The sequence below is a fragment of the Felis catus genome, chromosome B2, assembly GCF_018350175.1.
Source record: "Felis catus isolate Fca126 chromosome B2, F.catus_Fca126_mat1.0, whole genome shotgun sequence".
Lineage (NCBI taxonomy): Eukaryota > Metazoa > Chordata > Mammalia > Carnivora > Felidae > Felis > Felis catus.
This window is the reverse complement of record NC_058372.1, coordinates 124,209,547-124,227,926: the sequence shown is the minus strand read 5'-3', so window position 1 is coordinate 124,227,926 and position 18,380 is coordinate 124,209,547. Positions and strand designations below refer to the sequence as shown.

Sequence of the window (18,380 nt, the reverse complement as noted above, 5' to 3'; positions counted from 1 at the left end):
CAAAGCAGGACAGAAGAAACAGTCTGTGGAATCTAGACGAGACAGAATAAAGCTTGATTTGAAGGTGGATGGCCCCAGCAGCCATGAGAACTTTCTAAGAGTGCAGGACTGGAACTTGGGTGAGGTGGGTGAAGCACTGGCCTCGGGCACAAAATTTTAGGGAGCATTAAAAAACTCAATCAGCAAGATCAATAATATTTTAATGCCACATTTTTTCCTTTTGAAAATTCCAGTATAACAAGCACACAGTGTTATATTAGTTTCAGAAGTACAATATAGTGATTCAACAATTCTCTAAATTACTTAGTGCTCATCATAAGTGTACTCTTTCACCCATCCCCCCCACTCACCTCTCCTCTTAGAGCTATCAGTTTGTCCTCTATAGTTATGAGTCTGGTTTTTTGTTGGTCTCTTCTCACTTGTTTTAGTTCTTAAATTCCACATATGAATGAAAGCCTTTTTGGCTTTCTCTTATTTTGCTTATCATTATACCTTCTAGATTCATCCATGTTGTAGCAAATGGCAAGATTTCATTCTTTTTTTATGGCTGAGTAATATTCCATTGTGTGTGTGTGTGTGTGTGTGTGTGTGTGTGTGTATGAATATATATGTATTCTTTTTTTCTTTTTCTCCATATCCTCACCAACACTTGTTGTGTCTTGTGTTGTTTTCTTTTTTTTTAACCATTCTGATTGGTGTGAGGTGCTTTAAAGCCACATTTTAAAAACTCGAAATGAATGCCAAAATGCCATGGCAAACGAAATGCCAAATTTTAAATAAAGATAGGATCCGGCCCTGTACTTGCATGACTTAGCCTCACTCACCTCACCTGCTCCTGGTCATGGGGCAGTGAACCTCTTGGGAATCTGACAGGGGAGGCAGAGTAGTTTGTCAAACACCCAGGCAGCTCAACCAAGACATCAAACTTGTAGTGGCCTAACGTGTCTGGGCCTCGGCATGGAGTGAAAAGCATCCTCCTTACGGATTTATGTAGAGTTATGTGAAGATGTCCAGATCCACAGCCACCAGAATTTGGAGTTCCAAATCCACTAGAAAAGACAGCAGGCAAGCCATTCTGGCCCAGTCTCTGGGTGAGACTGACCACACCCAACCAAAACTCAGAAGCAGAAGAACACTGCAAAACTCCATGAGACAGGGAAGAACATTTTTTAGGAATGTGCCAGCAGGTCAAGAATGATCTGGTGGGCGCCTGGGTGGCTCAGTGAGCTAAGCGTCCGACTACGGATTTTGGCTCAGGTCACGATCTCATGGTTTGCGAGATCGAGCCCTGGGTCAGGCTCCACACTGTGTGTGGGGCCTACTTGGGATTCTCTCTCCCCCTGCCTCTCTCTGCCCCTCCCCCACTCATGTGTGCACATATGCATGCATGCATGCATACACTCTCCCTCTCTCTGAAAATAAATAAACATTAAAAAAAAAAAAAAGAATGATCTGGAAGAGGCAGTGACTGCATACAACAATGGTACTGAAAGGTCCACAGAAGAACCCTTTTCTTTTTCACAATTAGGGTTGGATATAATATAAACTCTTCAACAGTTCTGAGAAAAAAAAGATCAGACGGAAGCAGGTATCATCTTAACCAAGCCACGGCAAGGACAGCGGGGTACGGAGAGGGGGATGGCTGATGAATCAACTTGCAAGAACTCAACATTCCAGAAGTTGTGGTAACTCCAGGTGGGCTTAAGCCAGGGGCTCCCTGCCAGGCAAGGCTGGTGACAGCTTCACAAAACACAGGCATCACACCTGAATATTCATAACAAAAACCACAGTAGCCCTGAAGAATTCATAAATGACCAGGCTATTTTGGTTATATCGCTTGATTCCCAAACCACAGGGAAAAAGCAAGGAGGTTTAGGGGGTGAGAAGATAAAGTAGAAAAGTGTCAGAGACCAGAAAACGTTTTGTGTTATTAGCTACTAATATTTCTTGATCAGTAGCTTCCCAGGCTAATTTGTCACTTGGTTGAAAAACCAGTGGCTAACAACAATGAAGTCAAGGACTATTAGTGGTGACCTTGGTCAGAGATAGTTCACCAAGTCTATCCCAATTAGGAAGCACCGAAAGTTGCCTTCTGCTTATCAGACAAGTAGGACCTAGAAGTGGAAACCCCAATCAAAGGAAGAGCCTGAACTACTTGATGACCTCCTTCCTGAGTATAGGGACACTGTGATGGCCCACGAATTCATAGGTTTTCGACCCTGTGAAGACATGGAAGGCCTGAAGTTTAAGAAGAAGCAAACGAGGAGCAAAGACAGTGAGGGTACAGGCTCCTCATGGCGGAAGATAAGGACTTCTTAAAGTTCCACTCCCAAGTTCAAAATCAAGACTTAGGGCAAGAAGGTAGAATGATTCTCACGTAACTGTCTACTAACAAACTCGGGAAAGGTCACCCTGGAGCTTCCTCCATCCCTGACGTTGAATCTCACCGGCACGCTGCATGAATGCCTATCCCTGTTGCTATAGCTGCTAACTTTATAAACCAGGAGAGTGGACAGTGGCTCAATGAAGGAGCTTGAGGGGGAAACAGGCAATGCCTCTGATCACTCCTCAGCTTCACCTACAATGTTTTATGGTGGGGCTTCCCCCCCGACAATGCCCTACACATGACTGAATAGGGCACTGTGACTAAAATCATTCACGTGACAGTAGTCCACTTTGGACTACTGTGGTTTGTACAAGAAGTCCTCAGAGCAATCAATGGTAAAACAGAAGTAATACGACCATAGGTCTCTCGAGGTTTCAGTCTTCTTCTGATCGGAGCTATCATTCCTAATATACGCAACTGAGCGCAGCAATATTAGCAATGATTTATCACGATGTTAATATATTTATCATAAAAAGCAATCCATCAGTGGCAAAAGAAAACTTAAGAAAAACAGCACAGCAAAAGTCCTTGAGATTTGAATTATTCCCTATTGCCCTTTCCAAAACAACAAAATACCTGCAAATAAACGCTTCTAAGTGATTATCAGAAATGGAAACTGAATCTGAAATATAAAATCAGGAGAATACAAGACATCGTTAACGAATCTGCTTTCTTTACCATATACTAAATAGAAATATAATTGAAGAAAAAGATTTAAAACATAACTGAAGACAAATAATCAACGTATCCAAATTCTTATGCACAAATATTTACAGTCCCTAGATTTTTTTTTTTTTTTTTTGAGCAGGTACTCAAACAATAGAAAGATGCCCTCTTAAATAACTGGACAGAGTAAGTACTCTCGGTTTAAAAATTCCTGGCAGTGGAATCAAAGAATCAAAGGAAGACTGATTTCACAACAAAAGAAGAAAAGCCCATTACAGCATATCTCACTATATCGCTTCCCCTTATGATAAAGGGAAATAGGAAATCAGACAAATATTGATTCAATGGCTCTTTTTTGTCCTAACTATGGCTTATTCCTATACCCTGAAAGAGGCCTTAAAAACCTCCCAACTATTGTGAATCATAGTCAGACTGAAACCTCCTTAAATATATAAAACCTACCATAAATTTACAGTCGCTACCACAAAAACAGTGTTTTCCAGCTAGGTATTTCTTTATTCTCCTCCCTCTGACTGTAAAACCTTTGAGTGCAAGGCTCACATCTGCTTCGTCTCATTTATATGGTTTAGTTCTCTGTACAAAAATGGTTGATAGACCTCACTGCACGCCTGGAATACAAACACATTCCCTTGCACACAAGGATGGCATCACCAACTCTTTATCATTAGGATAAACACTCCGAATTATCTGCTAACAACGGTGAAAGCACGAAAACACATTATAGATAGATAGATAGATAGATAGATAGATAGATAGATAGATACAGATACAGATAGAATTCATCCACAGTTCCTGGTCCACCATCCCTGCCACCAGTTTGGTGACCCCCTTCTACAGGTTATACAAGCTGGCAAGCTGGCTCTGGGTAAATCTTGAGGCCATGGGTGAAAGTAAAGTTAAATGTCATGGCTGAACGGAGACCAACCATGTTTCCATTAATACTTCACTTTCTCTAACTCATCTGCCCCCCGCCCCAACACACACACCAAGAGCTGGGAAAGACCAGTTGTCTTTTTTTTTTTTTTTTAAATTTTTTTTTTTTCAACGTTTATTTATTTTTGGGACAGAGAGAGACAGAGCATGAACGGGGGAGGGGCAGAGAGAGAGGGAGACACAGAATCGGAAACAGGCTCCAGGCTCTGAGCCATCAGCCCAGAGCCCGACGCGGGGCTCGAACTCACGGACCGCGAGATCGTGACCGGGCTGAAGTCGGACGCTTAACCGACTGCGCCACCCAGGCGCCCCAAGACCAGTTGTCTTTTGATGAACATTCTTAAGCAGTAGGCCAGGAGCCTCTTCTGGTATCACTGTTATGTTCTTAGGCCTAACACTAATAGGCAGAACTTTTATCGCAGACCCAGAACCACAGAAAGCTCAGCTTTCAGGTTCAACCACTCTCTGGATTTGGAAATAGCTTTTAGAGCCTTTCTGGCTCCAATAGCCACTAAGAAAAATGTAAAGTTCTGGTTTGCACATATTTTAAATTGACGTTTACATTTCTTCGTCATAATTCTAATTACTTGAAAAGGCTATAATTCTGGCATATTGGAATTATAACAGTTTTTAGTTAAAACATATCATTTATTTAAATGTATTAATGAAATCGAAATACCACACCGATTTGAAAACCAGCTTCATCCATCAAAAAAGTATATGAGCAAACTTAAAAAAAATTTTTTTTAATGTTTATTTATGAGAGAGACAGAACACGAGCTGGGGAGGAGCAGAGAAAGAGGGAGACGCAGAATCCGAAGCAGCCTCCAGGCTCTGAGCTGTCAGAATGGAGCCTGCTGCGGGGCTCAAACTCATAAACCTTGAGATCATGACCTAAGCTGAAGTCAGATGCTTAACCCACTGAGCCACTGAGGCGCTCCTATGAGTGAACTCTTCAGAGTAAAAGATGCTACATTGTTCTCTTTTCTTTTTTTTTTTTTTTAATTTTTTTTTCAATGTTTATTTATTTTTGGGACAGAGAGAGACAGAGCATGAATGGGGGAGGGGCAGAGAGAGAGGGAGACACAGAATCGGAAACAGGCTCCAGGCTCTGAGCCATCAGCCCAGAGCCTGACGCGGGGCTCGAACTCACGGACCGCGAGATCGTGACCTGGCTGAAGTTGGACGCTTAACCGACTGCGCCACCCAGGCGCCCCTACATTGTTCTCTTTTCTCCTTGAACTTGTATTTCCATTCTGCTTCCCCAGCTTAATTTTCTCTCAATATTATATGTTTCAATTATGTTTTTAATGGTTATTTATTCTGAGAGGCACTGTACATGAATGGGGCAGGGGCAGAGAGAGAGAGAGAGAGAGAGAATCCAAGCAGGCTCTGCACTGTCAGAGCAGAGCCCAATGCAGGGCTTGATCCCATGAACCCTATGATCATGACCTGAGCCAAAATCAAGAGCCAGATGCTCAACCACCCAAGCTACTTCAGCGCCCCAATATGTTTCAATTCTTGAGAGCTTTTTTATTAATCTCCCTACTATATTTCTGTGTATAAAATGTATATAAAGTGATTTTTTAAAAGTCTCCTGTGCTCATGAAGCTTAAAAGTGTTTACTTTTCTTCTGGCTTGAGGTACCATTATGAATGCACCTAACTGATACAAACAGTATTAATGATTATATATAAGAATGTTAATGTAGTTAACACAAAAAGTATAACTTTATCGGAAATGCATTCCTAAAGAAACAGATAGGTAGGCCTTGTTTATTTTTATCTTCAATTACTTCATATATCTATGGATGAGTATCCCTTCTTGCTAGAATAAGGTGGGATTTAACATCATTTCTAGACTTTTTCACTCTTACAGATGTAAGCAGTAAGAAAACTTAGTTACATAAGTAAGAATGAAGGAGACTTGGCATCAAAACATCTTTTTGTGTCTATCGTAACTAGAAGAGGTCTTCCTTCAATGTTGCTGAAAGCCAAGAAGTAAAAACTAACCTGCAAAAAGATGTGTGGTCTGGTCATTACAGTCATCCCTTTCACCAACACAAACACTCGTATTTTCACAGTCCTTTGTTGGGGGAAGACATTTCTGCACCCCCGCAGAACATACCGCGGTAAGATTCAGAATGGGATGGGTAATGGCGATGCCTTCCTTGCTCAAGGGGAAGAAGAGGGACTATACTAGGTAGGCTAGAAAAAGAGATGTGGCAAAATCAGTTTTTGGAAAGGGTCAAAATAATGAGGACCAGGAAATCATCTCCCTTAAACTACCTATGCCTTCGTATCTCTAGGAGCGTCTTCATGTTCTCCTACGTGCATGGGTACCCCAGCTGGAACACCGCCCCCAGCCCCCCTGGACAAGAGCGATGCTGGCAGCCATTCTGTCCATTTAGCTTTATGCACACAAAAGTGCGTGTGGTTTGATAAACACATGAATTTCCTTACAATATGTCAGCTTGCAGCAGATGCTATAGGAGAAGCAATAAATTTTTAAAAGACACGGAATCATAATTCTTGTTCATTCTACTTGCAGAGATGGAAAACGCCTAATAAGTCATTATGTCCTGACAGTTTAGGACTATACTCAACAAAAGACTGTAAGTTCAATATTTTTAATAATGTCCCAAAACATCTGGAAACCATCCAAAGGTCTAATACTAAGAAAATTACCAGGGTGCCTGGGTGGCTCAGTTGGTTAAGCATCCGACTTTTGATTTTGGCTCAGGTCATGATCTCACGGTTCATGAGATCAAGCCCCACATCGGGCTCTGCGCTGACAGCACAGAGCCTGCTTGGGATTCTCGCTTTCCCTCTCTTTCTGCCCCTCCCCCCACTTGTGCACTCTCTCTCACTCTCCCCAAATAAATAAGTAAACTTAAAAGAAACTAATTAAATAAATGTTAGAGCACCCATATAATGGAAGAATATATAATATTTTAACTTGAAGAACATATATTGACATTAGAAAATGTTCTTCATATGATATGGGCTGAAGAAACAAGCAGGAAACAAACATAATTAAAATTTCATATTAACTTATAAAAATATGTATATGTAGGAAAAAGTCTGTTAAGAAAATCTATTAAACTGTTTTTAGCGGCTACCTTTAGGTGGTGTAATTATGGGCAACTTTCTTATTTGTTCTTTCCAAATCTCCCACAGAGGGCATTTCTCTCATTGGTGAAGGATGATGGGGAATTGTCCGGAAGGTGGGGAAAATAGACTCACCATCTCAGGGCTGTTGTAGGTGGCCAGAGTTTGTGAGATAGTGTTCAGCCAAGGGGCTGGTGGGAGTTAGATCCACCCCACAGGGTGTAGGGCTGCTTCTCCCCAGTGGGGGTGCCACTTCCCGATCTACGGTCAAAGACTTTGCCCACTGGCTACATTCTTATTGAGGTTTTAGTCATTTTTCTCCTTGACCAATTTTATCCTTTCATCTCACTTCCTCAGCTGTTTCTTTCAGATTACTGACGTCACTCATTCCACAGATGCCTAGAAATCACCACAATCAGGTCCCCATCATGCTAACCTCATGATCTATCCCATTTCATGGATGTAAAAAAGCCATTGGTCCACAAGTAAAAGGCTATAAGCCAGTAAGATTATCTGGGCTTTCAGGGAAACCCAGTAGGAGATTTTTACTTTCACTGTATTATACAACTCCGGTCTCCTTACCTCAGCAAGTGTGGGGGGATCTTGACAATGGTATCCACACCACCCAGGGTTTCTGCAGAAGGAAAATTACAAAGTTAAAAATAAATATGTATAGAGTGGGAATCTGCAAATAAATATCATGGTTAGTTTTTTTTTCCCCCTAGAAAATCCTATAATTATAAATTGGTCAGTTCTCAATTATCTGCATGCAAGTTATCCATACTTCAAAATCCTTCCCCCTTGATAGCTCCAAGGACGCCCTTAAAGAAGTTTAAAATTAGGATATATTTCCCTATAGAGATACGAAATGAATAGTTAAATTTTTAACCTGAACTGGAATGCCAGTTTAACCTATTGGCTAACTGGCTAAAATGCTGTATTCTTGTAATAAAAAGCAGAGAAAGGACAAAGGACACAAAAGTAAAAACAAACCCTTGGGATGACATCAAACTAAAAAGCTCTTGCAGAGCAAAGGAAATCATCAACAAAAACAAAAGGCAACCTAATGCATGGGACAAAATATTTGCAAATCATGTATCTCATAAGGAGTTAATATCCAAAATATATGAAGAATTCATACAACTCAACACCAGAAAATACACAAATAATCCAATTTAAAAATGGGCAGAGGATCTGAGTAGGCATTTTTCCAGAGAAGACATACAATGGCCAACAGACACATGAAAAGATGTTCAACGTCCCTCATCATCAGGGAAATGCAAATCAAAACCACTGTGAGATATTAACTCACACCTGTCAGAATGGCTAGAATCCGAAAGGAAAGAAATAAGTGTTGGCAAGGATGTGACAAAAGAGAACCCTTGTGCACTGTTGGCGGAAATGTAAATTGGTACAGACACTGTGAAAAACAGTGTGGAGGTTTCCCAAAAAATTAAAAATAGAACTACCATTCAAAATTCACTAATTCCACTGTTATGGGCTCCTTTACTCAAAGAAAACAAAAACGCTAATTTGGAAAGATATATGCATTCTACATTTATCACAGCATTATTTACAATAGCCAAGATATGAAAGCTACCTAAGTGTCCCTCAATGAATGAATGGGTAAAGAAGATGTGGTATAATATATACAATGGAATACTACTCAGCCATAAAGAAGAATGTGACATCTGTGACAACATTGATTGACCTAGAGGGCGTTATGCTAAGTGAAATAAATCAGACAAATACAAATACCACATGATTTCACTTCTATGTGGAATCCAAAAAACAAAATAGACCAAAACAAAAAATACACTCATGAACGTGTACAGAGAACTAGTGATCACCAGAGGGGAGGGGTGTGGGGGATGGGTGAAATAGGCGAAGGGGATTAAGAGATTCAAACTTCTAGTTACAAACTAAGTAAGTCGCAGGGATGAAAAGTACAGCATCGGGAATATTGCCAATAATATTTTAATAATTTTGCATGATGACATGGTAACCACACTTAAATGTGAACATTTTGTAATGTATACAATGGTCAAAACACTAAGTTGTACACCTGAAATCAATATAGTATTGTATGTCGACTAAACTTCAATTAAAACATAATGGGGCACTTGGGTGGCTCAGTCAGTTAAGCACCTGACTTTAGCTCAGGTGATGATTTTGTGGTTCCTGAGTTCCAGCCACGCACTGGGCTCTGCAAAGACAGTATGGAGCCTGCTTGGGATTCTCTCTCTCCCTCTCTCTCTCTGCCCTTCCCCAACTTGTTCTCTCTCTCTCTCTCTCTCTCTCGCTCAAAATAAATAAACTTAAAAAAATAATAGTAAATATAGGAAGGAAAGCTATTTCCTTGAAAATACTGTTTCAATACCCTTAAATAATAATTTATACTTGTGAGAGACTTCGCAGTTGACAAAGCATTTTATGCGACATCTCATTATTCTCATGCACACTTAGGACGTGATATATTCAACTTTTTTTTAAATCGCCCTATAGCTAGGGATACTGAAAGGAGGCTCACTCTTAAATCTCATGAATTCAGGCTGGATGTTCAATACTTTACCATTGTTGTGGATTATACACATTATTTCTGCCTCCAATTGTAGAGAAAATGAAACACGATTCTTTTTCTAAAAACTGTTCTTTTTTTTTTTTAAGCTTATTTATTTATTTTGAGAGAGACAAAGACAGCGTGAGTAGGGGAGGGGCAGAGAGAGGGAGAGAGAGAACCCCAAGCAGGCTCCACACTGTCAGTGCACAGCCTGATGTGGGGCTCGAACCCATGAAACCGCAAGATCATGACCTGAGCTGAGACAGAGTGGGGCGCTCAACCGCTTGAGCCACCCAGGCACCCCCCCAACCTAAAAACTGTTCTATTTCAATAGCTCTAACAATTCTGCACCCAATTCTGATGTATGTGGGGGGAGGGGGAGGGGGGAGGCTTCCCCACATGAACAAGCAATTCTCTCACACCAGCTGAGTGTCCTACAATTTAACTCAATTCTGACGCTATCTACCTGGAGAGAGTATCAGATCCCACGGGTTAAGGGCTCAGTCCTCCAGGACTGCACCCCCCCCCCCCTTCTTCAGACACTAATCCCAAATCCAGGTTGTCACCTGGGCTTCTGCCTGACCGGCTGTAGGTTGAAGGGTCTAATGGCCCCCTCCTTGGGTTCAGTTAATTTGCTAGGATAGCTCGCAGAACTCAGAGAAACATTTCACTCACTACATTCCTGGCTCATTATAAAAGGACGTAACTCAGGAATGGGCAGCTGGAGCTGGCAAAGGAGACAGAGCCGCCTAGTGAAAACATGTGGTACGCAGAGATGCATACGTCAAGGTGTGGCAAAAATGCGTGGAGCTTCTATGCACTCCGAGGGTCCCATTCTCCCCAAACCTCCGTGTGTTTACCCACCCAGGAGCTCTCCACACTGTGTTCTTTTGGTCTTTCCATGGAGACTTCATCACCCAGGAATGATGACATCCTTGGCCATCCGAGACCAGTCTCAATCTCCAGCCCTTCTCCTTTCCCTGGACGTCTGGGGTGGGATTAAAAATTCCAACTCTCTAAACACAGGGTAGGTTCTCCGGGCAACTGGCCCCCATTCTTAGGTCACTTCCCTAACATGGCACAAACCACTTTCAGGTTCTCTTCACCTAGGAAATTCAAGGATTTTAGGGGCTCCGTGCCAGGAGCCAGGACAAAGACCAAATATATATTTCTTATTAGAAATCCCAATATCACAAGCTCCAATGTGTTCCCAGTTTTTCAGCTCAAACTGCGTTGACTCCTTTCTTCACTGCTTAGGGTCGACGAGCCCTGTCAACGTGAACCGGGTTCATTGGAGGAGGAGGAACCTTTCTCCCAGCCCGTTAAAAGATCAGAAGGAAAAATGGACACGAGATGTATCCCTGAGACTCAGGAGTACGAACAGTCCAAAACGTGATGATAGGATCTGGGTCTGTTGTGGCCAAAGGGACAAACAGTAGGCGTAAGCAAGAGGATCCGCAAAACAGAAAGATAGGATCAGCAGGGTCGGTTATGCTGTCGCCAACAAGGCCAACAGAGGAATGGGAAGAACTGAGGTCAGTTGTTAGGATGAGACGTGATAACAAGAAAGCGAAGCCCTGAGATGCATGTGCAGGGAGCATATCCAAGACCACTCGCATCAGCACAGCCTCCAGTTAGCAGGGCAGGGGCCAGTGCTCGGGACAGTTTGATGCCGCTCCCCAAGAGGAGGGTTTGACACTAAACAACCAAATCAGTGTAGTTCCCCTCATCAGAGAGAGGGGTTTCTGTTCAAGTCAGGATGTTCAATAGTGCCCAGCCCTACAACTGCTAACAAGGAGCCCTGGGTCTGGCTGCGTTCCACTCCAGTGGGGTTGGAGGTAAGAGAAGAGGGCTCAGGGATAACTCCTGAGACACTCAAACATTTCGGCTAGGGGTAAGTGCTGGAGCTGGCAAAGGAGACCGAGCCGCCCAGGCGTGATAAAAATTGGCAGGGGGTGGTCCTGGAGGCCAGGGTCAGGCGTCCATGGGTATGTGCTGTGGGGCTGAGAGCGCCCTGCTGGACCGAGGTCTGTGTACCTTAGCCTTCACCCTCCGTTGGTGGAATGATGAAGGAGGAAGTCAGATGGCAGTGAGCTGAAGGGTAAGTAGAAAGTGGGGATGTGGACACGATCACTACAGAGACTTTTTAAGAAGTGTGTGGCTGCGAGTATAACAGAAACTGTGGCTGGAAGCAAAAGTAGGTGGGAAGGTGGAGGGAAGGATGGCAGTGAATGGACTCTTTTTCCCCCACCCGGCGTCCCAGCCTCTCTCTAGTTTTCTTTCCCCTCTCCTCCATCTTCCAAATCCATTGTACACAAGTCCCCGGACATACATAAAACACGAAAAGTTTCTAAAATGAAGACACAGGCCCTTCCAGTTCTGATGTTCTGACATCTTATCCCATCCAGCCGTTCCCGGCTCACATGCCTCTGGGATTGCCAGTTCTTGAAGGAGAATGCTATTCTCTCCTCGGTCTACAATCTGACCCCTTCCCTTATTCTTGTCTGTTCCCTAGTCAGACCCTTGTCTCCCTGACGAGAAAAATACATAACCTCGTTCACTCAAAATAGAGGAAAGATACATACCTATATTCCTTATCTGTAGATAAAATAGAGGAAAGATACATACCTATATAGAGAGGAAAGATAGATACCTCAAAAATAGAGGAAATATACAAATAGAGGAAAGATACATACCTATATTCCTTATCTGTAGTTACACAACCATTAAGAACACTGATTTTCGGGGGCACCTGGTTCACCCAGTCAGTAGAGCATGTGACTCTTCATCTTGGGGTTGTAAGTTCAAAGCCCCACACTGGGTGTAGAGATTACTCAAAAAAAAAATCGTTAGAAATAAAAAAAAAAGAAAACTGATTTTCAGCTAAGTGTTAATAACAAAGTAGAAAATAAAACCAAAAAACCAAAGTTAAAAAATGAAAACAAATGACAGTCCACCATATATAGTATAACCCTTTGCAGAAGGGAAATACTCCAAAATGTGATTTGGGTGTTGAGATTACAAGTGATATTAGTTTTTTTCTTTATGCTGTACAAACATTTTTCAATATTCTAAAATGAGTATATATAAGTTTATAAATAGAAAAAAAGATGAATATCACTTAAGACCCAAACGAGTGACCAATGGACTTTGTTTATTGAACATCTGTTTCTCCTCCTACAGGGGCAGAAGCCACAAAGAAACGTCAGCAACAGTCCCTGTGTTCAAGAAGCACTTGTCTACACTGTCGACCTTTGTTGTTTTGGCTGACCAGCGTCCACTCCCTTGTCTTCTGAAACAGCAAGCTACCTTTGTTTTTAGGAAACCATCCCTTTCTGACTCAGAGATTTCATTAAGCCTTGTAGCCTAGGCCTAGGCCAGTTAGGCCATTCTATTCCTTAGCTAGAGGACTGGTTCGGGTACACACGTGACTCCTCAGGATCAAGAGAGAACAAATGAAACCAAAAGCTGGGAGGAGTGGCTAGAACAGCTCCAGTCTCTTGAGACAATTGGATGATGGGCCAAGTGGGAGATGACCTCTTTCTCCCGCGATGGTTTAGGTATGGCCATGGCCTATCTCCTGCGATAGAGATGGTTTCAGTGGGGGATGACTCCTCTCTCCTGTGACAGGCTAAATGTCATGGTGACCCCTCTCCCCTATGATGGTGCAAGTGGGAGATAACTCCTTTCTCTTGAGACGGACTAGGGGTGGAAATGACTCTTCTCTCCCATGATGGCTTTAGTGGGAGATGATCCCTCTCCCCTCCGATGGTCCAAGTGTGCTAATGCTTCTTTCTCATGAGATGGTCTAAATGTGATCATCCAGAAGCCCAAAGCCATGGAGACTCACGTAGAGCATGTCAGTCACCCCAAAAAGAGCAGAACAAGGTCCTTGAACAGCGTCTAATTCCTGAACCAAACTCACCCCCACAGCTAGCCTCACCAGGGATAGTGAGTTAATACAGTGAATAAATTGTTTTGCTTAAATCAACTTGAATTAGGGTTTTGTTTTCCTTTGTTCTTCATTTGCTTTTGGTCTCCTGACTACGATATTTCTCAATTATCCTGGCCCTAGAAGAGTAGCTACAGCCAACTATAACCCCAAGTAGCAGGTGCTCTAAGACAGTCATGAGGGCAGGGCTCCAAACACAGAGGAGAAACGGATTCAACTGAAGAGCTCAGGAAATGCTTCCTCTGTGAGGTGGGCCTTAGGAGTCTGGAAATGGAATTCTCAGCATGAGTAAAGGCAGAGGAGTGTGCAGGGCACAGCGTGTTCAAGGAAGTGTTTGTAGTTTATTGAACCCTTGGTAGGGGGAGCAGTAAGAAAGAACAGCCAGGGTTGGATTCTGAAGCATGTTCTAAGGAATTTACCCTTTAAGCTAGACAGAAATTATGGAGGTTGAGGAGGGGAAAGTGTTTACAGTAAAAAAAAAAAAAAAAAAAGAAAAAAAATTGGTGGACCGGTGGAACATAGACTGGAGTGGGAAAGAGAACAGGAAACCATATAGCCTTTGTTCATGTTGTCTTCTCCCTCTGACATGCCCTTCTAACACACTCCTTATAGGGAGGAAGCATTTTACTCGTCCTTATATCCCCACTGCTCAGTACAGGGGAGGCCTTCATAAATGTTTGCTAAATAAGTGAAGAAAAGAAGGAATCCACAGCTTACCTATTTTTCAAGTCAAATCTACTTTTTTTAATCGAAAGTTTTTTAACATTTTTATTTATTTCTGAGAGACAGAGAGCCTCAGCATGAGCAGGGTAGGGGCAGAGAGAGAAGGAGACACAGAATCCGAAACAGGTTCCAGGCTCTGAGCCATCAGCACAGAGCCTGATGCAGGGCTTGAACCCACAAACTGCGAGATCATGACCTGAGTGAAAGTCAGACGCTCAACTGACTGAGCCACCCAGGCATCCCAATTCAAATCTACTTTAAAAGCCCACCAGCTCACACCAATTCCCACCACTCAACCCCTAACCCCACACACATGACCTCCTCTTTTGATGTTTTCCTGATTTACTCATTTCAACCTGTACAACGAATGCCAGGCCCTGTTACTTAACTATCTCGTGTACTGTCGTCTCCTCTTGGTACCTATAGAACAGTCACTGGGAAAGGAATCACATCCGCTCTTATAGTCAGGCTGGACTCCAGGCTCGACTCAGATAGTCTACTTACTTCCCAGGTGGGTTCAAGGACTTAAACTCAGCAACACTGCCGTATAACTTAACAAGATGTTGAGTATCAAAATTTAAACATTAAAAATACTACATTACACTTCTCTTCCCTGTTATCTAAATCTGCTTAACTTACAGCAAAATAATAACGAACACAAGGAATGGCATGTTTAAAGCGCAGTCAAGCCCTGCTTTATTATGTTACTCAGCCATCTGTGACCCTTCATTAGAGGCATTTGGGAATCTAGCTCTGAATCACTCTGCTGAATGACAATGGCAATGCAAAAATAGTCCTGTGGCTTTAAGAGCCTCGCTGCTCATTTATATTTGGTCCATATTTCTGTAACAGTAAACAATGGTCAAGTTCTGCCTACGTGATAAAGTTCCTGGTAGAAAATGTGATGATAGGCAGATGTTAAAGAAAAATGATATTGCTATGATTACTTGTACACACACACCCAACACATGTGAATTCGGATCTTCTAAGTGTTAACAGAGTTGCCTAAAACATCATCGGATTCTACATCTAGAGGCAAACCTGCTAATGGCACTTATCTCTTTTCAGGTTGTACCACATCGGTGTCATAACAAGCACTGACTGCTTCCTGGTCAAGAGAGAAAGAGATGTAATTGTATTTTGTAACTGAATGGCAACCGAGGGATCACATGCAGGCTTGGGCAAGGCCAGGGCCCCACGGGGCTGCCTTGGTTTCTCCTCGGCCTTTCCTTCTTCCCATCACTATCACCCAAGGCATGCTCCTGATCCCTCTGCATTCCCAACCAGAAACAAAATTTTGATTGCCCAAATTCCTGCTTAATTGGAATGTCTTTCCGTCTTCTCTGAGGTGGAGTTCTGCCCCCTGGGTCTGACGGGAAACCCAAATGTGCCACCTGGAACATATTTCAATGCTTGCACAGCCCACAAATTTAAAATCCCACCTGTCTGAAGGGCAGACCACAACAGAATTGCAGACGTAACACAATCCCACCCGTGCGTAATTCTTCATGTACAATAAGCATGGAAGCCAATACTCAACAAGCCGGCCGCTATCTGGAAAATCAAATCAAATAAGCCATTCCTGGCTGGTCACATTCGCCAGTGTTTCCAGACGGGGGTTGCTGGTTCAACTTCCCTCTTCCCCACAGGCGCTTGGAATCGGGCCCCTGGATTCGCACCGGCTGGTGGTCCTAACTCGGAGATGGGTGACCATCATCCACCTTGCTGGGGATCTGGAAAAGGGGGCCTCCTGGCGGGGAAGACGGCCGTTCCCCTTTAAGGTTTACTAGAAGATAGAGACCAGAGGGGAGGCGGATGGATGCTAACGCCCGAACCAAAATTCTCATATCCCACATCTAATCACTGAGGCAACTCTCGCAAATCGCGCGAAATGCATCCATCACCGAAGCTCCGCGGAAGCACCCCCCCACGCATCAGGGCCGGCTCAGCCCCAGCCCGCGCGGCCCTCCGGCGGCGGCGAGCAGGGGCGCGGGCGCCGACCGGCCGGGCAGGTGCCCCGCGCCCCGCGCTTACCCAGGGCCCAGGTGCAGCTCTCTTTGATGGCTTTGTACTTGCTCCCGGACGCCTCCTTCTGCAGCTTCCTCAGGATCTCTTCCATCTTGACCTTCGTAGGGGCCCGGCCACCGACAGCGAGAGGAGCGCGCGCGAGGCCCGGCCAGGAACGCCGCCGCCGCCACTGCCCGGCCCCGGGCGCCTAGGCGGCCGCTGCGCTCGCCTCCCTCCGGCCCGGCGCGGCGGCTGATGAATCACGCCCGCTCCATGCCGCGGGCCACGTCAGCCCCGCCGCCCCGCCCCGCCCGCCGCCCCGCCCGCCAGGGTCAGGTGCGCTCGGCGCGCGCGGCGGCGGCGGGCTGGAGGCTGGAGGCTGGAGTCCGGAGGCCGCGGCCCCCGACCCGCCGCCCGTGCAGGCCCCGAGGCCCCGCGGAAAGGTGGAGGCGGATGTCCGGAGCTGGCTCGCCGGCCGGGCGTTGGCCGGGCGCGGCCCGAGGGAGCGTCTGATCGGCGGCGGGCAGCCGGCGGGGAGGGGCCTCGCCGCGGTCACCCCGACCCCGACCCGCGACCCCGGCCCTGCGCCGCGGCGGGCGGCGTGGGAGCGGCCCCGCCGGCCTTACGGAGCACCCCGCGCGGTGTGGCGGCGCGCCCTAGCATCCCGTTGTCCGGCGCTCTCTGTTTAGTGAGCAGCCCTCTTGGGCCACTCTCGGTGACAGGCTCGGGCGCTACCTGGGAATAGACTGTTGCTCTGCCCAACCTTGTACCAACACTATCCCGTGGAGGGGCTTGAGGGTGGGGGTTCACATCCCCATTATACACACGAGGAAGCCAGGCCCGGAGAGGCACTTACTTCCCCAGCCTCCAAGAGTTACCCTCAAAACACATTTTTGTACTCGAACCCGCTTTTAAAAATGTCTCTTCTATTCCCCCCCCCCCACCCGCCACCCCGATTTCCCTTCCTCTCTTGAGCTAAATTGTTATTCTCTGAAAAAAAAAGGGGGGGGACGCACAGGGGCCCAAACAGGTATCCAACTTTGGTGGGGGTGGGAGAGGGTGGACAGGAAGAGCCTCCGCAATGGAGAACCCTTAGGCTGAACTTGGGAAACAGACCGGGTGGCCGGATGTGGAAGGAAAGCAGCATCGGCCAGGGCCTCAGATCCTGAGAGCGCACGCTCTCTCGGTAACTTAATGTCCTTCACTCTGGAGGCCCCGGAATAGGCAAGAGGGAAAGCAGGAATCTCATTTGGCATCTCATTGTTTCCCTGTTGTGAACACCGTGACTAGGAACGAAGAAGGGATTTTAAGCATATTCGTTTCTCTTTAGAAATGTAACTGTAGTGGTAGTGGGGGGGGGGGGGGGAATGGCAAAGGAGTAACTGGCAGCCGGGAGAACAGTAATCTAGAAATAAGCCAATGGTAGGTGGAAAGAATAGAGGAAAATATAGCAAGAGATATTTAAGGAGTTGAAGCTGTACCGTTTACTGACAGATTGAGGTGGTTAGCATCTGGGATGATTTCCAGGTTTCTCCTCTGAGAAAATGGGAGGGTGGTGGCCCCCTCTTCCAGGTTAAAGAAGAGAAGGGTTTGGCTCAGTTTTGAACGTATTCAGGTGGCAACCGATAATGAGATACCCACAGGGTGTTTCATTTATGGGCGGGAACTCAGGACAGCGCCGCCTGGTAGAAGCAGGATTGGAAAGCCTTCAGGTATTGAGAATGGTTGATGCCTGGGGTTTGGCAAAGGTTGCAGGAGGCAGTGGCTGGAATGGGGAGAGCAGGATGCCAGGAAGGAAGTTGCGGTCCCCTTCATTTTTTTAAAAAAAGTATTTATTATCTTTATGATTAAAAGCAAATTTACTTACGCTACAAACTAGAAAATGAAAAGTCATTTCAGAGATATAAAGTTTAAACAGCTTTGTAAAAAAGCTTTTACAGAGTATTAAGAAACAGATGCACTTGTACGCTCTAAAAAAAATAGGCAGTGATTATGAAGTCAGTCCAAAAGAAATGCAACTAA

At 44.8% G+C, this 18,380-nt stretch overlaps 1 protein-coding gene across 3 annotated transcripts in view; it reads right to left on the bottom strand.

Annotated features, from left to right (window-relative positions):
* Positions 1-16,620, bottom strand: part of ARFGEF3 (ARFGEF family member 3) — a 185,630-nt gene extending 169,010 nt beyond the window's left edge. For all 3 annotated transcript variants that reach the window (XM_045058104.1, XM_045058105.1, XM_045058106.1), the window contains exons 1-2: positions 16,386-16,620; positions 7,699-7,750 (exon numbers count right to left, since the gene is read on the bottom strand). In XM_045058104.1, coding sequence (XP_044914039.1) covers positions 7,699-7,750; positions 16,386-16,470 — 137 coding nt within the window. In that variant the 5' untranslated portion in view covers positions 16,471-16,620. The remainder of the gene's footprint in view (positions 1-7,698; positions 7,751-16,385) is intronic.
* Positions 16,621-18,380: the final 1,760 nt, after the last annotated feature.